Source organism: Corvus hawaiiensis, chromosome 1 (genome assembly GCF_020740725.1).
Source record: "Corvus hawaiiensis isolate bCorHaw1 chromosome 1, bCorHaw1.pri.cur, whole genome shotgun sequence".
Classification (NCBI taxonomy): Eukaryota; Metazoa; Chordata; class Aves; order Passeriformes; family Corvidae; genus Corvus; species Corvus hawaiiensis.
In genome coordinates, this window is record NC_063213.1 from 17,425,337 (window position 1) to 17,452,504 (window position 27,168).

A 27,168-nucleotide genomic window follows, 5' to 3' on the forward strand; every position below is an offset into this window, starting at 1 on the left:
CCGTACCTACACCTGCACAGTTTCCATCCCGCACCCGCACCCGCACCCCGCACCCGCTGCAGCCGCGCTCCCCCGGCGCGGCCCCGCCCCGCCGCAGCCCCTCGGGCGGGCGCGCGCGGGAACATGGCCGGGCAGGGCGGGAGCAGCGCTGGAGGCCGCGGCGTTGTGGTAAATGCGGAGCGCGGCCCGGTCCGCCTCGGCCGCTCGCCCCCCGCCGGCCGCGGTCCCTCCCCGGTCCCCGGCCCCGCTTCCCCTCTGCCCCTCGGCGCTTTGTGCTGAACCCCCCGCCCTCTCCTCCCCTTCCCTTCTCCCGCTCGCTCCGGGCCCCCCGGCCGGCGCTGGGGCCGCGTCCCCTCACCCTGCGCCGGTCTCGCCACGCCCGCCGGCCCCGGCCCGGCTGCGGCCGCGGGAGGGGGACGGGCGTGTCGGGCTGCGCCGCGCTCTTGGTTTCCGCCGTGAAGACACGGTCCGGAATCACCCCGAGCGGCTCCTGTGGCGGTGGCTGTGCTTCCCCAGACTCCTTCAGTAACGGGGATGAGGATCCCCAGGGATCCCGAGATGTCTTTCTCCCACCAGAACTCTGAGAGGCCCCTGGGGGTCTGCGAGCGCTGTGAAAGCACGTTGGGCTGCCCGTGTTCTGCTGGGGTGGGGATGGATAAATGATGCAAAAATGAATGAATGTGATCCTTATTCTGATAGACACACCAGATTCCCCTATGAAGCAAATGCCATCACTGCCACGACCTTAGGTATGTTCTTATTTTAATGTGGCATTAGGATTTTAACAGAAGATTCACAGGACAGCTGCCTACAGGACAGGGCCCTCTGTGTAGGCAGGGGTCACACTCTGTCCACTCCAACGTCCCTGCCAAGCCCCTTGCGAAGGACCCATCTCTGTGTTCGAGCTGTCTGAAAACACTGCACATCCACCAGCTCTCCTGACACCTGTGTAATAAATGACATTCTTAAAGTGGGTGACTGTGTATCACCAAAGCAACATGAGGTTATTGCAAAGAAGGACGTGAATGTGCATGACCATCTTCTGCTGCACTGGTTTCATTTTTTCTGCTCAACTCCCTGAAAACCCAACCAGCAGTAAGTCCAGCACAGCATAGTTTGAGTTACAAAAGCTGGACTTCCTTGATGCTCGCTTGGAGCTGAGGACTGTGCTCAAACTTCACCTGTGCTCATTTTACCAGACAACAAAACTAGTAATATTCTTCCAAAGGTGTTGCAATTGAGTATCTTCAGCTTCTCTCTTAGGCCTCAAGAGAACACTTTTGGATATTGCCATGTATTTGTATTCCTTTTTGTATCCATTCACATCCAACTTGTTAAAGACTTAAGAAGAATATCTGCTGGGCTATTCAAACATGCAAAGCCTGAACTTTAAAAGTAGGTCTTTCTTTCACTGTAGGAGTTTTTTACACAGAAGTGTGCCAAAGTATTTAGAATATTTATTTACTTATCTAGTTGAATACTGCTTTTTTTTTCTGAAAAAATCAGAATTTTTTCCTTCATATTTTCAAGGTCTTTTAAAATTCTCAAACAGAATAGTAATAAGAATTTACAGTTACTTGAAAATTCTCTTATAGCATAATACTGTGGCTGGCTTTAGGATAAATGAGAATTTCTAAGAGTTGTTGTTGGGAAGTGCCTGTTTAAAGGAAAGAAGAATATGAAACAGGCTTATTATATTAGACAAATCATTAATTTGAAAGTACATGTGGATTTCACTCACATGTACTTTGCATTATTTGTCAAATGCCAGCAAGCACTTGTAAACAAGAACTTCAATATTATTGCAGAGTTAAGCTGTTTATGCTCTGCTATTCTAGAGAACCAGAAGGATAAATGGGAGAATCAAAATATCATCCTTATCTTATTTCATAAAGGAGTTAATGTAACCTAAGTAAAAGTTATTGGTTGTATGAATTCTGAAGCAGTTTCTCTCCATTTAATTTGATGTTCTGCATCACACTGAAACCGTGCAATTTGACAAGAATGCAGAAGTTAGCAGCACTGACAGGGTTTGCTAGTGGGTGTTTGTAATACTTAATGAAATTGTTTCACTTTACATTAAAATGCATTTGAACAGACTGTTCATTGCTACAAAATGTTTTTAAAGTTTCAGCCCCCCCCATGCACTGAAAAAGTAGATGGGAAAATAGTCTTTCCAGGCCGACTACAGCAGTGTTTTTGGAGCAAGATTTGCCTCTAATTAAAAACCTCGCCAAGGAGGATATTTATAATCTCCTGTTTCTATGGAAATGAGGAACACAACTAAGTAACTTTTTTCTTTTGTGTAGTTTCAAGGCTTGTGTAAGTCAGGTGAAAAGCTTTCATTGATTCCAGTGATCTCCCAGTCATTCCCTTCATGGCCAAACATTCAGTAGCAGTTGCCAACGAATAACATTTTTTGATGCAGAAATTTTTGGGTAGAGTTAAGAAAACATTCCAGTCAAGGTGTCTGTAGCTGTCAATTAATATGCAAAAAAAGTGCCCAAGCAACCCAAAATCCACAAGGCAGAACAGTGTTTCAATACAGCATGAGGCAGGGCTGTGTCTGAGTTAAAGAAGAGCAGATGTGGAGGAACAGCTCAACATCAAATATGTTATCTTAGCAAAAATATTTGTGAGAAACAGTTTATTGCTCTACTGTAAAATGGTAAGCAGAGGTTAGTTTCAGTGATGGTCCTTTAAGGACTATCTGTAGCAAAAATGCCATTAAGACATGCACTGCACAATGGCAAGTTTGTCACCATTTCTCCTTTTACTCAAGATTCCTGCAGCCAAGCTGTAGAAAGACAATGTGTGACTTGAGGAATATGATTGTAAAGAAAACCTATTAGGTGTCGCTTTTTATCCTGAACCAGTACTGAAGAAAAGCTTTGTAATGATTTCAAGATACCTTGTGAACCTTCAGATCTTGTCTTTCATAAGGAATAGGGAAAATTTTTGTTTTGGAGTTTGTTTAGTTTTTTTGCTGGTGACTTATTGCATTTCATAGCTTTTTGAAGCCTTCCACTGTTGGCGAATTTTTGACCTTAATCTCTACTACCGTTGTATGCTGAGAGGTCTAATCTTTGTATTCTGACACTTACAAAATCAATGTATATTTTTTTTCTGTAAATATATGGATTTACAGACTAGTTTGATAGTGAGGTGAGATGCAAACATTTTGTAATCACTTATCTTTGATGATATCTAAATTAAGAACCTCACCTTTGGCAAGAAGTACAGTTTTTCACTGATTTGTATAGATATCCATGAACCACATAAATTATTCTCCATGTGTGCTGTTTCATCTGTAGAATATTTATTTATTTATTTATTTATTTATTACTTTTAAGTAATTCTAAACTAGAAATGTACAATTTTAATATAGAATTTTATTACTTTTAATTCCACCGTCTGAATCTCCCGTTGGAGAATCCCTTCTTACTGGCGTTTTGTGTTTGAAAGTCCTTAGAAACTTACTTTTGACAGTAGATTAGTATTAAATATTTCCTTTATCTATCCAGTTGTTTGTAATTTCAGGTGAGATTTCTCACATTCTGTGAGGAAAAAACTGTAGCATTTGATGTCTGAGATATACTGAGAAGCAAAATAATTAATGAGAGAAGCAAAATAGTAATTTGTAACTGGAAGAAAGTATGGCATCCAATAGAGTGTACTAGAATGCTGACTTTGTATCAGTTACATAATGTCAAACACCATGAAGTGTTCTTGACTGTACTATTTGATATTCAGATTTCAGACAATTGGCCTGGATACAGTCTGGATTTGTTCACTTATCCTCAGCACTACTATGGAGATCTGGAATATGTGCTCATACCTCATGGCATTATTGTTGACAGGTATGTGTAGTTTGAATGTCACTAAATAAATTGTTTGGTCGGTAGTATTATCCTTTTTTATGAAGGCTGTCATCCATATACAGTGTATGTATAATCTTTGTCCTAAAATATTAAAAGTTAAAAACTTGGCTATTCTTATTTAGAAATTTAAATTAGTACATTTTTATCTGTGCTGGAGTTCATACACTTTTAACACACAAAGTGGTCTTTGGAGTTCTTGGAAATTTTGGCTCCAAACAATCTGAGGAATAATATAAAAAAATGAAAATTCATCAAAGAAATGTTTCTTAATGAGAGGATTTCCCCATTATTCTTAGACTTGATAAAAGATGATAAAAGACTATTTTATTAATCTTCAGTAAAGTAAGTGATCCTCATTCTTACAACACTAAAAGGAATTATATATTTCACATCAAATGAGATGATCTCATATTTCTAGTATCTTCTATTTCTCAAATGAAAAGTATACTAATTATTGCTATATGAATTTACTAGAGCATTAAAAATACAAAGATGTGGAAATGAAGCAACAGCCGTTTCTCATACTTAGGATATTATCTTCAGTCTAGAGCTTATTATTCTCTGCTCCATGCACAGATTTCAGTAAAGTTCAATTGATGTATTTATGTAGAAGCAAATTGATTTCTGTATTACTGTTGGTAGACAAAGAAAAAAACAGCTAAACCTGAAAAGTGTAATAATGAAAGGCATAGGATAGATGATAGGATTATTTAATAAATTGTATCCTGTCAACAAGCCTACTCTTATTGAAACTACTAATCTAATTCAGAGAGCTATCAAAGAATTTTCCAGTGTGTTTACAGAGTATAATGCACTGAGCTGTTTTTCCTCAAAACATCAAATGACATTGTTGAATTTTCTGTTGATACTGCATTACATCTAGAAATGACCCAGTACCCTATTGTGGGTCTAGAAATGCTATCTTTAAGATTAATATTTATTATTTATATTTATTATTAAGATTAATTTTTTTTTCTTGAAAACGTATGCAGCATTACCTGGCAGAAATGTGTCTTTTGTTTCCAGTTATCTGCCATATTGTGTTTGCAATGCAGAATTGTCAAAGGGAAGACAGGTTTGGTTGGGAACCCCACAACTGTGGGTTTTAATGGGGCATTTGCTCGATTATTTGCCTGTGTTTGACCTTGAACAAGTCACTGAAGCTCTTTGCACTTTTCATTTCTGCTGTATAAAACAGCGAGCTGTACAAAATAGTGATAATATAAGCTTTTGACTGATGCTCTATTTCTTTCTAGTATTTATGTATATTTTTATTAAAATTGTAAGGATAGCATCTTCCAAAGCCAATCAGCATGAAATATTTCAAATAATTCTTTTCCCTGTCTTTCACTGAATTTGTTGTTCTTGTGCAGTAACTAACATAACAAGTTAGGGGTTTGTACAGGTATGTTTTATACTGGTAATTCCTGTGAGGTAAAATGGAAGGCTAGCTCACATTCTTTTCTCTCGAGTCTCTGACATATTTATGAGCTCAAAATATACTGAGATGTGTAGCTCCTGTTTGTATAGCTGGGGAATTTATGCATTTACGGTTCACCAGATTCAAGTGCTTTGCATCATGCATCCATCACTCTGTATCTGCCTTCTGTGAGCTGGATCCAAACCCAGTCAAGCACTGGAATGGACTGTCTTGGAAGGTGGTAGAGTCACCATTCCTGGAGGTGTTCAAGAAATGACTGGACATGGCACTTACTGTTATGGTCTAGCTGACGTTGTGATGATCAATCAAAGGGTGGACGTGACGATCTTGAAAGTCTTTTCCAACCTAAATGACTGTGATTCTGTGAAGTCACGATACTTGAACAATGTCAGTCAAGCTTTATACTCACCATAGTGTTTGTTTGTAAAGCATACCATGAACTTAGAGCATCTGCATCTAATGTTACTTTATCCTTAATTTTTTTTTTTTGCCCAGGACAGAACGACTGGCCAAAGATATTATGCAAGACCTTGGAGACAATGATATTGTGGTTCTCTGTGTCCTCAAAGGTGGCTACAAGTTCTGTGCTGATCTTGTGGAGCACATTAAAAATCTTAGCAGAAATTCAGAAAGGTTCATCTCCATGAAAGTCGATTTTGTTAGACTGAAAAGTTACCACGTAAGTCAACAACTGATTTATGTAGATTCTGGTTGAATGTTGTAATAAATAGTTGACTTTTGCATATGAGATCTCCGCCTCCAATTATAAGAAAAACTATGTGAAAAATATTTCTGTTTGAAAAACCTGTGAAGTTTTCTCTAAAAACTCATATCCCTCATACTTTGTAGATAGTATGAATGAGGATATGAAGCATCCTTGAGCTCTATTGTTTTATTTAGTCTGTCTTTTACTTCTGGACAGAGAAGTATTCAAATTTCGTTCATGTAAAATGTCGACATCTTGTTTGTTATCAAAATCCTCAGCAGTTCTGTCAAGTTAATTTCATGCCACTGCATTTTCCACCTCCACATAGTTTGGCATAACTACAAGGTGGTAAATCTGTGTCTTCTTCTAAATGTTTAATACTAGGTAAATGAAATGCTTTCATCTTCACAGCATGCAGTTTACATAGCAGCAAAATATACCACCAGATGATGATAGTGTTCTACAAGAAAATGAAACAAGCCATTGAATCAAATCCAGTGTTGAAGTAGTCATCAAGACCTCCTGTTATCTTCAGAGAAAATTATGCAATAATAATTCACCTGTGTCAGTGGGGATATTGATAGTGAGATGACTAGCATTTTTTTAGAACCTCTAATTACGATTTCTTATTGTATAAGTTATAAATTTATATTCTACCTTGCAGTGCATGTTTCATAGTGAGGGAGCATTTCTGTAAGTTGATGTAGAAAGGTCTGAGGAAGTACACTAAATAAATGAAGTGATAAAATGGTGTCTTGCAGAAATGCAACTTGCTGTGTCCAGTAGTTCCCACAGTAACTCTACATCCTTTCCACAGTTTGTTGGCTGGCGTTTTCTTCTGACCCCAGTGACTATAAACTTTTCCTAACTTTCACAGATCCAGTCTGACTTTTTTTCATAGTGGAAAAAAAGTGAATGAGAACCTTTTGTAGCCATTTGGCTAGGATTTGGTCCTGGGACTTCTCTTTCAAGAATTAGTTAGTTCTATGAAGCATGTGTGAAATACTAATATTAGTTATTTTCTAGATATTCAGCAGTATTACAGAAATAATTAATAAATTGTAATGTTTGTCTCACATAATGGCACATGGAAATTTTACTCAAGTTTTTTTTGTGTAGTTACGATAGCACTTCAGTAACACTGCTGAGCAAACAGTGGAATTACTTAAATTGGGTTTTATTTTGCATCTGGCATATAGGTAATGCATGTGCTTTTTCTATAGGGTTATCTTTTAGCCAGTATGAAGATATCCTGGTTCTAAAATTTCTTTCCTTGGGGTCAAATGTTATTAGCCATACTAACCCGTAATCAATGAGTGGCAGAAGATGTGTACTGCAAAAATGTGGAAATCTTCACATCTTTAGCTTAGGAAATAATGTAAAAGCAGGTTAAATCAAGCTGAAACAGCACTAAGAATTTTATTATGAGAAGGTGCAATTACCAATATTAAGTCCTAGATGATCTTAGCATTTAGTGGCTATTCATCTTTTGGGTCCTAACCTCATGCTGTATCAGAAAGGTAGCACCTTCCCAAGAACTAGTGCCTGCATCTGTTTTTTTTTAAATATATTCTTTTTTCTTATATGTACTTTCAAGGAGGTGTCATGTATTTAGAGGCTGAAGCTGTCCTTGATTTAGTGCTTGGATCAAGGCTTGATACCTGTCTGGTCTTCAGAAGCTGAATGACATTGCAGTAGAAATTTGAAATTACTTTAATATTGGTAGATGCAGTCCATGAGATATACATAAATATAATGCTGACTAAAGTACCAGTACCACTCCCTGCCATCCTTTGCATCTTAAGTTACTGTTGTGTCCTGTGCAATTGCAGGTTTTGGAGAATGTTCCCTTGTCAACACAGCTGGGCTCAGAACACTTGAGGAACTCGCTGTCCCTAGCTGGAGTTACTCTTTATCCCAGACTTATATGAAACTCCCAAATCTCCCATGTTAGTTTATTCTGTAATAGCATATCTTTCTCAGTGTTTTACACTTTAATCAGAGGCAATAATTACAGCTTTAGAGATAAGACTCTACTTAAAATCTTGGAGCATCACAAGTTCCACTCCTTTGCTTTCCTTTGTGTTTTCTGTTCCACTTTCTAGCAAGACTTATTACTGCTCTCGCTTTTTATCCCTTTGTCATTTTATAGACACTGTTCTTCTCGCATTATTTATCCTGCTTCCTTTTACTAACTGTTCTCTCTTTCTCTCCTGAAGGGAGTTCTGCTGCTCTCAATATGCTTACTTCAGACATGTCTCCCTTCCCCCCTCCAGCTGTTTAAATCCAGCAACTAATTTCAGCTCAAACTCATGGGATTTTTGTATTGTCTCATTCCAGCTTCAGTATTGAAAGGTTAGTTCATTTTTAGCGGTTGTAATTCAAAGTGGGATTTCTTGGTTCAATACGATAGCAAAAATGGGCTGTAATTGTGACCCAGAATCAGATCTTGGCATCTGTGAAAGTACACCTTAATTACCAAGCATCAGTGGAAAATGTTGTACTTTGCTGGTTGGCATACAGACATGATTACAGGAAAAGGAGATTGCAAATATGACCAGTTTTACATGGCTCTTTGTTTTTCAAAGCTGTCATAATATTACAGAATTTAGACTTTAGAATTTGACTTAATTAGTATGTTAGGATCTGCTTTCAGATTACGTAGCTGAAAGCTGGGCATGTATCTTCTTTTGTTAGATTTCTTCATGCAAATGAATTGATTAAAAAAAAAAAACATAGTCCATTTAGATTCTCTGGATATTAATGAGATGAATGGCTGCTTGTACTTCCATAATCAGGATGGTTTTATCTGGTTTGCAAAATATTGTCATATGTGCCTGAACATTTTTACATTTTTGTGAGAAACTTTCCTGTATTTTACAAGGGGCAGATTAAAAGAAGGCACCAAGATGAGAGTTAGAAAATACGATTTCAGGAGTAAAAAGATAGGAAGCATCAGGTAGAGTTAAGGATAAGTCAGTAAGTAGATGGAGAGGAAAATCAAATGCATTTTCCGGATGGAAATCTGAACGAGAACAGCAGCTCTGAGTTTTAAGAGGCAGAGAAGAGAAAACATACACTTTTTTGAATGAACTCAAGAGTAGCAAGGCAAGAAGTATAGTGGGTAGAGCAAGAAGCCCTACAATAGTCCTCATGTGAAATATGATTATATAGAAAGGTACACACCAAGTTTTAGGGGAAAACACTGTATTCTAGAAACACTGACATGAGAACTGATAGAATCTAGCAGCTTTTTAGATATTAAGCTCTAAGATACTGGATTTTAATATAAGTCAGGGATGGTGGAATTGGCTGCAGAGATTTTTGAATTTAAAACTGGAGGAATAAAATTTACTCTATTTTTACCATACTGAATTTTTTTCCTGAGTGATTGTTCCTCCACAGGGAATGGGAGTTCTGAAGTTGAAAATGGCTGAGGGTTTCAGATTGAAAGGAGAATTCAAAAATATTTTCAGAAGCATGGTATGTTGAAGTCAAGGATGAAAATTAATGGTGGAAGAAGTTGAGTTGGGAAATGCCATCTAAGGAGAATGTGACCCTAGCAGGAGAGATGGTGGATCCAGAAATTCTGTAATAAGTTTGTGATACTGATAACTTTAGGAGATTAAAGAGCTAATTAGGGAGAATCCAGAGGGAAGTATAACAGAGAAATTAGGAAGATATTTTACTAGGGCGTTTTCAATTAAATGATAGGACTAGACAAGGATGAATGCTTGAGGATGAACCAAAAGAGAGAGTGAACAAAAAAATAGAAGGGTGTGGATGTCATAAAGAGAAGGGCTGAATAGGGTATGTTTTAGTAAAAAAACATTCTATAAGAAGTGTAGCAGAAGAGTAGACTGTAAACAGCAATTAGACCTTCTCTTTGTTCAGTCTGGAAGAGACAATTTAGGACAAGCTGAAAAGGTAAAGGTTGAATTACAGCTTGAGACAGAAGAGGATGTTCTGGCTTAGCAAGTCTAATCCACTACTAAGAGATGCAACAATATCACCTAATCCTGTTCCATGGCTGTGCCAAATGTGATCTTTAAGTCAACCTCAAGTTTTAAATGGAATTGAAAAAATTAAGAAGTAGAGTAAGTATGCAGACTTTCTTGAGAAGTTCCCAGCAACCTCTAAATAGAAGAGAAGGTAAATGCATGTGAATTAAGACTTCTTTCGTGGATAGGTGATGGAAGCTAAAAAGAGGAGGAATCATGATAAGAGTCGTTGTTGAAACTGGTGGTGGGGACTGACAGAAGAGAGGAGGAACACCACACACTTTTATTAGTCAGACCAGTGTGCTTTCTACATGCATTGCTACCTGTTCTTGTGAAATGTTTAGTATTCCCATATAGTTATCCATAGATATTTATCTAATTCTCCTAATTACTATATTTTATAAAATAGGTATGATAGTAAAGCTCACATCTTGGGGAAGGGCAAGCGAATCTTGGTGGCATAACCTTTTTTCACTGAAAACCATGGAGAGGTAAACTAGGAATGAGATTGTTATTTTTCCTTAAGTCTTTTGTGATTTCTTTGGTTATATATGTGGGCTAAAGTGGCAGAAGTCCAGCCGTCTCTGTTATTTTGAAATTACATTGTTATAACAAACTCTGTTATTTTGAATAACTTTGGGACCCTACCTGGAGTACTGCATCCAGCTCTGGAGTCCTCTGTATTTCAAATACATGGATCTGTTGGAGGGAGTCTGGAGGAGGGCTACAAAGATGATCACAGGTTTGGAGCACCTCTCCTAGGAAGACAGGCTGATTCAGTTGGGGTTGTTCAGCCTGGAGAAGAGAAGGCTTTGGGGACACCTTAGAGGAGGTGGCCAGTACCTCAAAGGGGCCTACAAGAAAGGTGGAGGGATATTTACAAGGCTGTGGAATGACAGGACAAGGGGAAATGCCTTTAAATTGATAGAGGATACATTTAGACTAGATATAAAGGGAGATTTTTTTTATGATGAAGCTGGTGAGGCACTGGAACAGCTTGCCCAAAGATGTGTTTGATGCTCCAAATATGAATGAACTTGCAGAGGATTATGTGGATTTGGTCAATTCATGTAATTCTTTAAAATGAGTACATTATTTATGGTTTCCAGAACATAACAAATAAAAAAAATGTAAAAATGTGACTGCTGAATTGTAATCCATGCACAATGACTGCATTGAATTCTGTTCACAAACAAATCCATTGATATGATCTGTTTCCTCTTCAGCCTCCAGTTGTTTGAAACATATTTACAACTGTTGGTTATTAGTCTTGGCATAAACAGGACTATTAGTGCTGCAAGAATCTGAAAGCAAGCAACAAAACTATCATTGTTTAGTAGAAATCTGAATGTTTTTGCTATATGAAGCCACCTCAGTAAATAGTTTTGCTAAATCTCTCTACTGCAGGGGCAAGGAAACAGAGGGATTTTATAATGAGTAAGTTGAAAGCTTGGTAAATGTAGTAAAACAATTTGTTTTTCTGCCATGCAGGTTTCCTTCTCATGCACCAAATGAGTGTACTTAATTCCTAAAAGACTCAACAGCATGAAGCATCAGACTATAATCAGAGTGGTATAAAATTTACAGTCCTGCTTTTCATAATAACCTATTATTCAGTATAATTTTATTGTATGTAACTTGACTTTTAAAGATCACTATGAACTTTGCATTTAAAAATATGTTGAAATCATGACCCTGAAAAAGCAAGTAACCTCAAAATGGTTGTATTAATTTAACAACACAGAAGAAAAAACTGTCTTGCTTGCATTTAGTGATTCAAGTCTATACCCAGACTCTACACCACTGTTACAATGATTGTTTATCTCCATTGCTGTGTCACAGAGGAAAACACAACTTGTGATCTCCTGAGGAAAATGTACATCCTGAGATGAAAGAGAATTCACATTCGTTTTTGTACTAACAGGTTTTCTCTTGGGCAGATTGTGAGTTCCCTTTATTTTGCTTCATGTACACAGTTAAGCTGATGATTGCATCATCTTCTTGATGCTGAGTAGCCATGGAAGAATTACAAACTGGAGCCTACCTGATAGAATGAATTCCTGTCAAATTTAAAGCAAAGTTCTACCATAATTTCAGAGGACTGAACTCCAAATTATCTGTGAATTATACATTTGACATGCAAATAAATAACTTCAGTGTAGGTTTAATTTGAAAATTAGTAATTTGTGGTTTATTTAATTTGGAGAGAGGTTGTGTGTGTACTAGACATTCAAAAACTAAAATATAGTCAACTTTTTTCAGATATATGTCTTGCAGTCAGTACTGTAGACAGTGAACAACTTTACAGAGAATTTTGCAGCATTTTTAGCATAGTTTTAGATGCTAATGGGAAGCAGAAACATGACATAATTTAGTCCATAGAAGCTACCAGTGTCAGGGATCTAGACCTTAAAGTTGTTGCTGTTCTGAGAAATATGTTCTGTTGATTGTAGATGATGCTACCAGAGAGATGTCATATGGGCAAGTTAATGATGAGAGATTTGGGAAATCTCCTCCTAGAATTGCCAAAGGGATTTTATCTCTGTGCACTTTCCATATCTATGAATGGACAAAATGGCATTTACATCTCAAAGTAGTAGGATCTTTTTGAGTGAAAGTTCCATAAGATGCTAAAACAAGTGAGTAAAAGGTCTTTTACACCTCCAAGCCAAAGACACTCTCAAATCTTAAGCAGGCATTGATGCTCTGTCTGTTATCTCTTATGCTTCAGGTATTCTCTGAAACTTAGTAAGACTTGAGATGGTTAAGAAGGTGATGAACAGTGGAAACAGATCATATTTTTTGTGAATTGAATGTTTGGAGATGCTACAATTCACAGTTCTCCAAATTGTGTCCAAATGTTCCTTTTTCAAGTGTTAAGACTTCTTTAAAAATAGAATATTTTTCATGAAAGAAACAAAAAACCACATCAACATGCAGCAGTGTCTTACTGCAAACTGTCAGCCTTAGAGACACTCACACTTTTCAGAGAAATAGCCGAAAATGTTAGTAGTGGAAGTCATCCCCAAAGCTTGCAGCTAGCTGATAAACCTTTAAAAGAAATTCACAAAAATGTAATGAGAAGAATGGCAGTCTCTTTGGTTAAATTGTGGGTGGTGTTACAAGAGTAGCAGCACAATTCAGGCACTTTGAGAGTAAACTCTCCTGCCAGATTAATCTGTACATCAGGTACAGACAGCTAGTGATTTGGTGTGAAAACTCAGACACTGGAGGTGGGTCTCTTTTCTGATTGCATCTGCACTGGCTGGAACAGTGACCGTCTGGAGTTCATTCTTCAGGGACTGCAGTGCCCTCCAGGCAGTCACATGGGCCAGCTCAGCTGCTTCTGAGCACTCCCTGTTTCAGCCCAGATGATACCATTTATGAGAGACTTTCTGTTTGCACCGCTTGAGCTTGCTGGATTAATTTTTAGTGACCCAGATGCACACATGCATCTCAGTAACCCCTGCCAGAGGGAGACTTAACAAGCAGCTGGGGACAGCTTGTGGGCAGTAACTTCTTTAGTCAGCACAGTTCTTGCTGGAAAAAGGAGTCTGCCCATAGTCAAGGGATCCTTACTACCATGTGTGCAAGCCTCAGACTCACCTTCTGCTTTACCTGAGAGATGCTCCTCAAAGGTATCAGAAGTGTGGATATTTCAACCCTAGCTACTTTCATGAACCAGCCTAGTTTTCACAGTATTCTAAGATAAACTGAAGAAGGTCATACTATGTGGAATAAAACATGAACTTAAAAGTCAGATTCTTGAAACTTCTTAGGGCTGGAGGCAGATGGTCTCCTTTCACCTGCATGGCATCTACAGCTTCCATTTAATGTGATGGCAGAGTTGTGAGATATGAGAGCTTTAATTAATTTCTTGCTCAAAGAAAGTGTTATATTTAAAATAAAACATAGAGTATTTTGCTGTTGGACACTGCTCAGGGGCTTGGGATGCTACTTCTAATGTAAGTAGGTGTTGATTTGTGGGCATAGTTCAGGAAAGGTCATAATAAGTCTATCATACAGTCAGTTTATCAAGTTTATCTCTAATGTAAAACTTACTCATAGAGGATGATCTTTGTAACTGTATGCATCAGATAACACACCTACGCATCACTTGAATATGTTAGCACCATCTGAATTCTTAGTGATTTTTTTAAAGTATGAGTAAGTGTTTCAGTGACTCACATATGAAAGATTTGGGGGAACCAAACAGTCGAGGGAGAACTGAGTAGGAAGCGGCCTGATTGCCATGGGGACAGAACCAGAGCAGACGTGGTGGTGAAGGCAGAGTGATACTGAGCTGTCCTACAGCTTTTCAGAAATGTCGAAGTATTGTTTTAAAGCATTTATGGGGCATACTAAAGCAAGTAGCTACATGCTTGTTCAACATACTTTTAATTTTTATCATTTCCAGCTTAGGTATTATCTTCCTTCATACTGATATATGATTTTTGGCTATGGAATTATTTTTTTTAAATGAAAAAAAATTAGTTTTCGTATACTGTGGGTTGGTACTGTGTTATTCTGGATTTCAGATCTAATGTAAACTCCACAGAGGTATTTTCTAATATTTTTTGAGAAATTTGTTTCCCCCAGGATCATGTTTTTCTTACAAGCTGTAATGTTTTCTTTTGAAAAACATCTCCTAATTTGAAATAAATGTCTTGGATTACAGTATATTACATAGGGTACAGCTGCTATGTATAAATAGTTTTTGATCTGAAGTTCCTTTTTCTTAAGGTTTTTTAATATGGTTTTTTTTTGTGAGCTTAAATCTTTGGTATTTTTAAGCAATCCAGGTTCGTGGAACATCTTAACATTTAAGACTGTAGATATTGTTAAATTGGTCACTTTTAGAACAGATTCAAAGCATCAAGGGATTTTATTAGAAGTGTCCAACTGTTCATGTTTTCAAAGAATCAGATTGCCCTGGATACAATATTTGTTGTAAAGCAGTGGTTTCTTATAAAGCCTAAAACATTGAAGTTTAGTTTTAGTAAAATGTTTCATATTCTGCCAAAAAAGACACTAATCTACTACTAAGTTATGGCATTTGCAGCAATACTATACATCATCCTGCTTCACAGATTTTACAGTGACAGGGAGATAGTATCTTACATGTAAGAAAGGTCCAGAACTAAATGGTTGTAAATCCTGTTGTAAAAAATAAGATCTGATGAGTTTGAAAGTACTCTGCATTTTCCATTTTTATGCACTGGAAAAATATCGCATTATTTGGATGCTAGCAGTGCCATTTAATATGTGAGTTTTTCATATTAAGATCTGAAATGGGGCAAAATTAATTAAAAGAAGCCAGAGGGTTCTAATTTTTCTCAAGGAATTTGATGACTCCCTTTTACTGGCATCTTAAACGCTGTTTCTTAAAACAGATCATAACATGTGTAGTGCTTATGGAGTGTCACACCCCAGCAGGGCTGTAAGGCATAAACCAAAAGGGTTACTCTAAAGGAATACGGCTATAACAGGAACTCCTCTGTAATTGCAGTGCTGATCTGTGTGACAGATACAAAGTTCTTTTCCCTCCTCATTTGAAAGACAGAAGTTTAACAGAAGTTAAAATATTTAAATAAAGAAGAGACACTATAGAACAACCTTGCAAGAAAATTCACAAAGAATATGTGTGCTGTTAAAAGTTTCCAAGTTGTCATTAGCCAAGGGACTAAACACAGCGGTATGGGAGAGAGTGCTACTGAGTTGTGAGAGTCAACGATACACTAAGCTCAGGATTGCTGGAAGGGACTAAGCTTTTGAGGTTTTTATCAGACTCATCTTCTGTGAATTTGCTTACACCTATTTATCTGTTTTCTCAGCCTGTGGCTATTTGACAAAGTTCAAGATTTTTCTTCTATCTCCCTTTTATCACCAGATCCTAGGAACTAATGATAGTCAGGGTCAGAAGGTTAGCACTTTGTGCTTATTCTAGAGAAAGCTGTTTTCTCTTGTGCTTGCAGAATCTCCAAGTGAACAGGGTTTTTAGTACAGAGCTACAAACTCACTATATGATTTTTCACAATGTTCATGCACTTTTGATCATTAATTTACAACACAGTTTAAAAAATGGGGTAAGATCATACATGTGGATCTAGTAGTGTCCCAGCTGTCATGCTAAGATCCTCTGTTGAGGCTGGGAAACATGACTTCTAGTTCCATTGCTGTAATGTTCGTGCATTTAATGCTAAACAATAATTGGGCAAAAGACAGATACTCCAGTTATTGTGGACTTGAATCCAAACTGACATTTTCCTACCTGCGTCCACTATAGTTGGCCATAGCATGATTGATGACCTTAATGATTTTTGCATTACCACAGGAGGAGGAAGATTTTCCATACACTCTTTAGCTTATGGAGCCGAGGAGGAAAAGCATCCCAAGTCTGCTATTCCAAGAGTGTGGGCTGGTATTACGTTATTATCGCAAAAGGTAGAGACACCCTTAGCAATGCCTCCTGGCAGCCCAAAAGGAGTGCCTGAGTAGGATTATGGCAGTTCTGGAGGATATGCTTCCTAAATTTTTCTTTTACCCGTAAGTTTTAAAATTTACTTGCTTCCCATCTCTGGAGAAAAATTATGTGCTATGAACCTCACCTTACATGGCTGAACAGCCATGTAAAACTGTTAGTACCTTTTCTGATGCTGGAACATACACAGATTAAATTTCTATGTTTTAAATATTATCTTAGAGAATAAAAATAAGATAGAGTACAAGGAAATCTCAGACTACAGTCTGTGGAAACTCACCTGAGTTTTGAGGATTTATTGTGTTTCTGATACACATACAAGCCAAAACCTTTGTTATCATATGTTCTTGATTTCAGTCCTTGCTGATCTTTTGAGTATTCAGGTGCTGTTTGTGCCATATGGTTATATGTAGTGCTGCAATCTTACTGCCTCATTCTTAAACAAAATAACCCATTTAGCCAATGCTAAGCAAGTATATAAAATTTAATTGCTAAATCAGAAATTCAAAAATGAAATAATTTATTGTCTAAAATCCTTAATAGCCAAGTTAACTGGTCTAAATTCTACTTCAATTTATGACAGTTTGGCCCTTTTTTAAGATACCTTACCTTCCTTGGATTAAATATAGAGAAGGCATGCAGGAGTCCTGGTACACAAAAAATTACTGAGTGTCTGAACAGATGATTGCAGACAATTCCATTGATTAAGTTTAATGACTTACTGTTTCCCAGAGTGTTGTTTAAGCTGAATGACCTGCCTTGCTTTTACAGTAGGGAAGAAACATACCCAGTTGTTACCACAGGTCAGCTGATAAGGAGTACCTTGCTGTCAGTAAGTTCATTGTTTGTCTTTCTCTGTCCAAAGCCAACTTCCTCATTGCAAAACTCTGGCCTTCCCTGGAACTGGATAGACTAGCCTGAATTTGAAGCAGTTCCAAACCTAAGTGGTGGAGCTTTTAGTTAAGGAATAACAAAAAGGAAGAAATAGAATAAAAAATAAGTAAATCTTCAAATGAGTTATATTGTAGATCTACTGCTACAGAAGTAAAATACGCCTTATAGTGTGGTAACTAGAACTCTGCTAGGTATACACCTACACCATTTTAAAATTTGCTATCATCTGTTACCCTGGCAATAGCAATAAGGCCAGTCTCAGTGCAGCACAGTCAGTGGTGTGGTCAGCTCAGGAAGGCAGCTTTAAAGCTTTCAGAGATCTACAAAGCTGTCAGTGCTTCAGTGCACAGGTACCTGTATTTCCCTGTGGGAAAGGGGATGTTCTGGCAGTGGGTATGTGCCAGTTTACTGGGTTCAATTCTCAACTGGCTCAGCATTGTTGGATTGTTTGCAAGGTATTCAAGGCACTTCTTAAAAATATATCAGTGACCTGGCACTTGACTGTTTTGAATGTGGGTGTACCCCGGAGGTTGCAGACTTTGGTATACATTTGATTCTGGGGAAGGGAAGGCAAACTTTCCAGTCTTTACTGGGAAGTGATGCATATCATTCCCACTCATTTGCACAAGTCTCCAGCTTAACAGTACTTACTAGTTGCCCTCTGAACGTTGCTACTTAAGCCTGGATAGTCCTTTTAGCTGCCTGCCATGAAGACTGTGGCAGCTCATGTTCTGCACCCTAGAGGTCTTTTGTTCTTAGCTGTTGTTCTTGAGAGAAGAAACCCAAAATTGTATTGATTCAAGTGTACTGCTGCTTCTAAGTACAGCATCTTATGTACTACCACTCGGCTTCTGCTGGTGCACTGATATTTCATAGCCTATACTTTAAAAATCAGTTTGGCTTTACTTATTAGCCAAAATAGGTTAATATATCATGTAGATGCCATACTGATACTTCCCCAACTAACATATTCATATTTTGAAGTATGTCTCAGGAGTTGCAAAGCCATTTAGTTTTATACTAGGATCCAAGGGACAAGTGAATGGTCTGTCATTGACTTCTTTTTGGTCAAAACCTTCCTGGAAAACCCAGTTGTAGGAGATGGAATGATGGTGTGAAGTGAAAGAGCTGTTCTAATGGGAATTCTCAGGTTGGAGGATCTGCTGTATCACCCAAGGGGACAAAAGCAACATAGAACAGTCCTGGTGGTCACATTCTTTTTTGTTTTGAGTTTCCCTGATGAATTTTTTGAGAAAAAGGTAACCACATTTTTTTAAGAAATTCCATATGAACTCTGCAGACTGTAGTAATTAGATGTGTGATAATGACCTTGTGTCCATATTTCATAATTTAGTTATGCATTTAAACTGTTCTGTTAAAGCTACTTTTTGCCATGATTAAAGAATCTTTGTTTTACTGAGCCCAGTATTAATGTATTCCAGATTCTGTTTCTTCAGAAGAGTAACAGATGTTCACAGTTTGGTGCAATTTTCAGATGAGCAATGCTGTTTATAATGAATTTTCCCGAGACCACCCAACTCATTTCACTTGTAACTTGAACTATGTCCAAGTGTTGATCTCAGGAGATGTAAAAGAGATGTAATAATTCTGTGCCCCACCCAGTTCAAAATACATGACTTAGTATAGATGGAATTTAAATACGTATACTTCCAATCTACATAGAAAGCAAAAGTTTTATTTTGTATGCCATGAAAAATGGTGGTGGAAATAACATTCTTGCTTTAATTCATCAAGTATTCCTAGAATTAAATAAAATTATACAACAAAGATGAACAAGTGAAAAACCACAACATAGCAATTAAAACCAAAGAAATTGAGATTTATCCTGGAAAATGCAGATTTATTAAGCACAGAAAAAAAATAGAAATGTAGTATTAACTATAGCTTGTGATAAGGTGTGGGGATGTGACACAACACATTGTGGTCTTGTCAGAAACAGCTGCAATAAATTTTGTGCTGCATTAACCAAAACATACTGTGATTTAGAGTTGTGTCTATCCAAGCCAATATATTTAGTGTCAAATAGTAAAAAAACAAAAAAAGAGTTGATAGAGTTTAGGGATTTTAGAAAGCAAGTATTGAGGAACTTTGGGTGACAGAAAGTGAAGCTTCAATTCATATTTCTGTATTTATAAGAAATCTCAGAGATTTGATTATATCAGCTAGAACAACTCCCAAAGGAAGAAAGAAGCTCTGAATGACTTAAGACCATGAAAATTCAACAAACAGTTCTGAATTGACATTAATTGGTAGTGAATGAAACAGATTTTTTTCTTTCCTGACATTCATTGTACTTTATGCTTAACATTTAGTTAGTGTTATTTTGAGATCATAAACTGAGAAGTCAGAAATATGCACTGCGAGGTTCCCATGGTAACCATAGTGTGCAAATTATCTATGTGAACATTATGATCAGGGTAATGTCACACCGTGGTATTGAGCCTTGCTGTTTGGCAGATATGTATTTTACAACATGAGTTAAGTGATGAATGTAGATAGTTACAAATGGCATTAAAATCAATGATTTGAATTTATTTTTTTTTTTAACAAGAGAATTGCTCTCCAGTGTGGTGCAAGGAATTTCTTTTGCTTTTTTTGAAAATACCTTGGCTGAAGTGTTCTGAGCTGTGTATAGAAAAACCATATAGAAAATGATATGGCTTTTAGGCACCATGAATACTCAGCCTTGTCCTCTGACAGCACTCGTTCTCCAGTCAGAACACCAGGATTTTCATAAATGTGTGCAGTTGTGTCCCAACAGCCATGTGTGAATGCAGAGATTGACGGGATGCTGTGATCCCCCTGCTCTCAATGGCTTTTGTGTTTGCTTAGCTGCTTGCCAGCAATGAAGATGCTATTTCAGCATCTTCCTTTCAGCTGAAGCCAGAAATACCAAATGCAAAGGAAACAGTGCTGCTGTGAATACTGTTGAAAGAGAGGGGTTTTTTTAGTGAAAATAAATAAATTCATTAATCATTGCACCTCACTGTTATCTTTTTTCTCGTTCTCTTTTTCAGCCAGCAGCTAAGGGCAAACTGCCTCTTCAGTAATTCTTGTGTGCTGGTTGCTAATGAAATTCTACACTTTCTCATTTGGAAATGAAAAAATATTTTGTCAGTGCCTTGGTTACACATGCTGTGGTAGATATTAGAAACAATCTGCTTTTTATAGTCTTATAATAGTCTTGACTTGAATACATCCCTGACTTCTGAAGAGTGACCTGTCTTGCTTTACAACAAAAGACTTATGCTTTTAAACCTGAACTTAAAATCTTCTCAATCTCCACTTTTTATTTAGTTTTAAAATAATCTTATGAGGAAAGCAGTTGCTTGCTTTGCTGTTGCTTGGGCTTTTTTTCTGTTTTTCTTTACAAAAGTAAAAGATATATTGAAACTTATATTAGAAGATGTATGGGATGTAACCTTCATTGCTGCTCTAGCCCTGTTTCCCAGGAAACGGATCAGAGCAGCATGAGATTTATCTAAAGCTCCCAGATCCAGTGCAGAAAAAGTGAAGGCAGGTCTAAAAACTGTCTTTTAAAGCTATGACTGCTAAGGACCTCTTACAAAGCTGTGGTGTTAGGGTTTTGTGGAGAGTGGAGTCTGAGCAAAAGCCAGGGAGCCTTTTGGTGGGTCTGCAGAATGCAAACTTGGAGAAATTCTCATCTGGGCAATTCTACAACCTTTACTTACAGTTACTCAGGAAGGCTATATTAACATAGGCAATCCATTCCCATGAGGACCACGAGTAGTTCCTGGGGCTGCCAGAATTGCTTGTGATCAAGTGTCTGCAAAGGTGCTTGGAAGTCCCTGAACTTCTGCCCCTGGGCTGTGAGCGTGGGCAGGTGCGGTTCCATCTGTACAGGGGGCAGCTCTGACCCTCCAAGTGCTGCCTCTGCTTGTCCTGCTTTGGGAGGGGAAGAAGAAGAGCTATAAACCCCTTAGTCCAGTAGATCTTTACCTACCTTGTAAGTCCTGAGATCCACTATTTACCCGTGGAAAAACATTTCACTTCAAAGCACTGGATTTATGGAATAAAAGCAGAGTATTCAAGTATTGTGTTTTTGTCAGTTGTCTGTAATGGTGAAGCTTCCTGGGGTTACCAGTAAACCACAGTGTCACATTGTGGTACTGCAGCTACTATTAAAATTGGACTAATGCTATCTTCCTATGGGTAGGAAGATTAGATTAGCATATGCATCAATTTGGCAAAAAACCCACATGAACTATACTTATTTCTGCTCTTGCTTTTTCTGAAAAGTTCATATAGCCTGTCCATGACCGTGTGTTTTTGAATTTGCTACCTTCTTTAAGGCCTCTTTTGTCTTGCCTTAAAAGTAGGGCATCCACGAGTCCCCCTTATGTGATCTTAACTCTGTGTTCCGCTGATAATGAATTGGAGCTAGAGCTGGTTGAGAATTTTCCATCAGAAAAATTTCAACTAGAAATGTCTATAAAACAAATCCAGAAAAAAAAATCTGATTTTTTCAAAGAAATACCTTTTTTAATAGGAAAATCAAAGCATATTAATCTGTTGCATTTACTTCAACCTCATTTGCTATATTTCAGTAATTGACCTCAAGGATTTAATCTTTGAGTCAGTTGAAAAAGAACATGCAAAGCTCTGGAAACTGTATGACACACTGAAAATATTTTTGATAGTAAGTGATAAATTTTGCAAAACTTTTTTTCCCCTGAAAAAGATGGAGTGAGTTCCTCCAAAAAGAGATTAGATGTGAGCACATTTAGCCTGTGTTTCCAAAAACTGCTCCAAACCAAGAATGTGCTTACAGGTGTTCAGTCAAGTGTTGAGATGCTTCTGTACTCCCATTTTGAAAGGGATAAATACGTTACTCAACACTTGTCATATTAAGAAATAGCAAGCAAGGGAACACTATTTTAAAAAGGAAGATGCACCCTTTTCTAGTCCTGTAAAGCCTAGAGTTTGATGTTAGCTTAAAAGCAACCTGGAGATGCAGGAAGCCACAGGAAGAAATGAGAGTGCGGGTTTTTTGTACACCAATACTAACAAGCATTAGAAAATAATCATAACCAAGACTAGTAATCAAGATTCAAAAAAAAGATAACATTTATATTTTTATTTTATGCAGTTATAACCAATTTCAAAGTTTTATCTTTCTTCTTTCAGAATGATCAGTCTATGCAAGATATGCAGATAATGGGAGGAGATGATCTTTCAAAGCTGGCTGGCAAGGTTTGTTAATTTTAAATTTAAGAAAGAAAATAAATTCACTAAAAATACTTGAGAAAAGCTATGTAATTTTTGTCAGATACTAATACTGGAATCAAAGATATTTACTCTTCTGTATTAAATTGCTGTGATGCCATTGCTTTCAGATTGCAGATGCCCAAAAAGGTCAGAATGTAGCCTCTCCATCCTTGTGTAGGGATTTCCCAGTAGTTATATATGTACTACCAGCGAGATTGTGGGCAAAATGTTTCCCCTGAGCTTGTTTATGTCATGGAGCCTTGTTTTTTCTGCCTTCAATGGGTACATACAAGCAAACTGCATAGTGTGTATCCCTGTTGAATTCAGCATATGAGTTTAATACCATTTTGCCTACTGCACAGAATTAAGTTGTGGAACCTTTCACTCAGAGAAGCAGATGGGATTTTTTATTTCAGCATTAGGCTGGCTGTATGGCTGAATCTGCACTATGCTTGAGCATTGTGGTAAGGAGAAAGAGTGTTTTGAGGCAGTGAAAAGGCTATTTTCATCCAACCATGGTAATACAAAGCAGTACTTTGAAGAGGAAGGAAGGCTGATTTCATTAGGCAAATGGTCTGTGTGGCAAATGGTCAGAAAATGGATTCTTTACTTATGCATTAAGGCAACATAATACTTATCTTGTTATTTGTACTGTAGGTGCAGTCACTGTTTTATTAGGTGGTTCTAGATAATACCAGTTTCTTCAAAGCACTCAAATGGAGCATTGGCAAACTCATTTGTTTTGTTGTACTATAGCACACAAGAAAAAGAAGAGAAAAGCTTAACTTTAAATATTTCATTTATATTAAATAGCTTTTGATGCAACTAGAACTGAAATTTAAAAAATGCTGTTATACTCAGAATATTTTAGTGATATATATGTACTCAATTTACACTTCTAAATACTCCTGCTGGATGTTGTTTCCAAATTACCACTAAAGCGTTAATCATATTCTGGGGAAATATTAATTAATTTGCTACTTTCTAATATTCAAACACTGGAGTTACCTGTTTTTCTATGATGATTTTGCATATGTTTATCTACCTCAGAGGCAGAACTGGCAGTGCACCTATTCATCTTACTTAACATTTATCTTTCCCAAAGTCCAAACACTTTCTAAACTTCCAGACCCAGCTCTCCTTCCCCATCTTCCAATCCCAAATGTCCTTGATTAATGGTTGCAGATATTAATATTATTTCCAGACATAATATTTTCAATATCATTTGAATTCACTGGGCAAAACATTATTTTTTTGCATGACTTTTGTGTATTTATCTGAGTCCACATGTGTATGAGAGAGAAGGAAGATTTCACCCTATTTAGTCCTGCTCTTACCAAAAATTAAGTAAATTGTTTTCGTACGATGAAAATCCTGGTAATCTTTTTCTCAGTGGCATGGCTCTCCTGTTCCTGGGTATGGAATGGGACACAAGATTTGGCTGTTGGGAGGCTAGGAGATACTCGGGGAGAAGACTGAGAAGCAGCATAGTTAGATTGCTGGGGAGGGAGGCTGGGCTCTTGGGTAGGTGGGAAGTGGCTGGCTTGGGAATAAAGGCGGTTGCTGCTCAGGAAGGGAGCCCGGTGCTGGAAGCTGGGTGTGGAGGCTGGAGCGGGGCCTGAGGGGAGAGCTGGGACTGCCGGGGGAGCAGACGCTCAAAGGCCTATTTGGCATTTGTTTGTGTGTGGGGCTGTCTGGGACACAGCTGATGTATGAATAATGAAATAGCATTTTCACTATAACATGTGAGAACAGGGTTCCCTTAAGACTTATTTTACTGTTTGAAAAGCTGGAATGCAAAGCTTAGGCTCAAATGCTCATGCTTACGTATCTAAAGTTGGATATGTGAAGGAGTGGCCTTACGTCCACAGATGCCAACTCCTCCATCTGTTGCTGACTTCAGCAGTTAGTGCAAGTATTCAGCACATTTTACTAATCAGCCATTTGTGGGCTGATTCAGAGCCTCCTACATCCTTCATCTTTCCTTGAAGTGTTTTTTAGTACCTCTCTTTAGCTGCTGGCTTTTAAAACTGCTGGTTCATTAACCATCCAATGTCACTGAGTGAATTAGTTGAAGACTTATTCATAGAATTCAACTTCCCTGCTATCGAGCAAGCTCTGTTCTTCCTCTGCCTGCTTGGAGTACTTAATAAGAAAAGATTGTAATTACACTGAGAATTTAATATACCATGTGAAATCCCATTAATTTACTGATCATGGAAGGTGTTTTCAAAAGCACCAGTGTGGGTTTGGAATATAAGTTCCATTAAGTTTCTGTAAAGTTGAAAAGCATCAATAAATGTAAACAGTTTTGAAACTTACAGACAAAAGATTCTGAGATTTTAATGTTGGACTGCCTTTCATTAAGTGATAATACCTGGAACCTCAGCTAGCCTATAATCTGAGTGAAGAACTAAGGCATGTTTGTGCTTTGCTGGTTATCGGAAAAACAGATTACTGACTGAACATACTGATATATAACTTTTTTTTTTTTGCTGAGAAAGCTTAAACAAAGCAAAAAATTTTAAAAGCTAATTAAAAAGAGGCTGTTAAGGATAATAGCTCTTCAGAATAATATCTCCTCTGTACTTCTCTACTATATGCTTTTGTTTATAAAAATATTATAAGTCTAGCAAAAATGTATGATGACCCAAACCATGAAAAAGAGAAATATTATGAGAGTTAGCATACAGACCCAAACTGCCCAAATTGTTATCTGAAGAAAATCATCCCCCATCTGAAATTATTCTTCTGTGAAGAAGGTCACTGAGGCAAGAATGAAGTTTTCCGTGGCACGAATCATTAATTAATTATCAGAATGAATCCTGATATAGCTTAACACTCTAATGCTTTGTAACCATTTCTATCCAGAAAAATATCATTTAAAAATCTCTCTTTTAATCATGTAAGTAGTGAACATAAAGTTTCTCAGTATCTGATTTCATAGTTAAGTAGTTACTTAGTTTTCAATTACTTTAAAGCTGAAATGCTCACTTGGGTAAATTTATCATTAATGTTTGTAAAGAGGAAAACGTTTTGAAAAGGTGAGATAATTAATTACCGTTCAGAAATCTGTTTCACAGCAAGATGGTAATGAAAATGTATGAAGATGACGTGAAAGAACAAACAATATAACCCTGCTTCGTATCAATACTGTAACCATACTGTATAATACTGTAAAAATTCCTAACATATTTTCAAGTGTTTGTGACATTTGAACAAAGTAAATTTTAAAGCATCTAGAAACTTCAGTAGGTTCAGCTGTACCAGAGTCATGAGTACCACTGCCATTTAGCTCTTATATTTGTATGTATGTATGTTTTGTCTGAAGAGCTTTGGGGCTGGTTTTGTAATCCAAAGTCTCCATTGACAGGAATCATTCTGTATATCACTCCATATGTAAAATATGTCCTGTAACCTTTCAAAAAGCTCCTATACCACTTTGACTTGTCTCCTTGCAAATGAGACAAGTTAGATAAAATCTTAAATTCGAAGTTTATATCATTTTGCAGTTAAATACTAATTACAGTTGTATAATATATTTGATGTCAAAATCAGATCCATATATTACTGTCGTTGCCCCATTTCTGTATAGCATAGAATGTGAACAAAAATAATCATCATTAAGTTAATAAGAACTTCAAATAAAAACAGAGTAGTTTTACAGTTAGTACCATACAATTATGGAGCCAGTGAATTTCTGAAATTCTGTCAATGCTTATGTTCTGTATGAATTTCCCTTGTTCATATTAAGTACATCTTGTTGACAGCCAGTGTTTGTCATTTTCAGAGAAGTGTAGAAGGTAATAAATAGTCATCAAGAAAAAAGAAAGTGAGTATTTGTGTTTTCTCTGCACTTCATTGTGTTAGTTTGAGCACTCCATCATCACTCTTATGGTCTCCTAAAATGACTGATCAGCTCATACGAAAAAGAAGTTTCACTCAGAAGAATATATCCTCCATGTAGCACTCCTCACTTCCTTCCGGCAGGATTTGTGCTATAAAATCTCCAAAATTCCTTTGTATGTCTTGCCTAAATCAATTTATCCACTGTCTACCATTTTCTTGCCCAGCTTGTCATTTAGGAGGATGTTTCAGGAACATAAAGCATTCTTACTTTCTTTTCTTATGCCTCTCATTTCATTCCTATTTTACTGAACCATTTTCTATGCATGTTGTGTGCTCCAGAAACAGTTCTGAGAGCTGTTTCTCTATCATTCTCCTAAATATGTTAGCACTTCACTATTTAATAAACCATACATGTGGCACCTGTCTAACACAATGTTTTATTCTCTAGAATAATATACATATTATCCTCACCATTTCAAGTTTGTTTCTCAGAATTCTATTCAGTCTATACTTCTTATATTCTCTCCATCAGTATTCACTGCCTTGGCTAATGTTGTGATTTCTTCCCCTATATGCATTCCTTTCCAGAGTAACACCCATAAATTTGCAGAAACAATAATGCCATTCTCTTTAGAACATTATGTACACGAGAGACAGTTTATATA

The 27,168-nt window shown here is 37.3% G+C and overlaps 1 protein-coding gene across 1 annotated transcript in view; it reads left to right on the plus strand.

Annotated features, from left to right (window-relative positions):
• The first annotated feature begins 87 nt into the window (after positions 1–87).
• The window catches only part of PRTFDC1 (phosphoribosyl transferase domain containing 1), a 44,313-nt gene continuing 17,232 nt past the window's right edge, over positions 88–27,168 (plus strand). The window contains exons 1-4 of the mRNA XM_048294890.1: positions 88–168; positions 3,754–3,860; positions 5,818–6,001; positions 22,574–22,639. Coding sequence (XP_048150847.1) covers positions 124–168; positions 3,754–3,860; positions 5,818–6,001; positions 22,574–22,639 — 402 coding nt within the window. The 5' untranslated portion in view covers positions 88–123. The remainder of the gene's footprint in view (positions 169–3,753; positions 3,861–5,817; positions 6,002–22,573; positions 22,640–27,168) is intronic.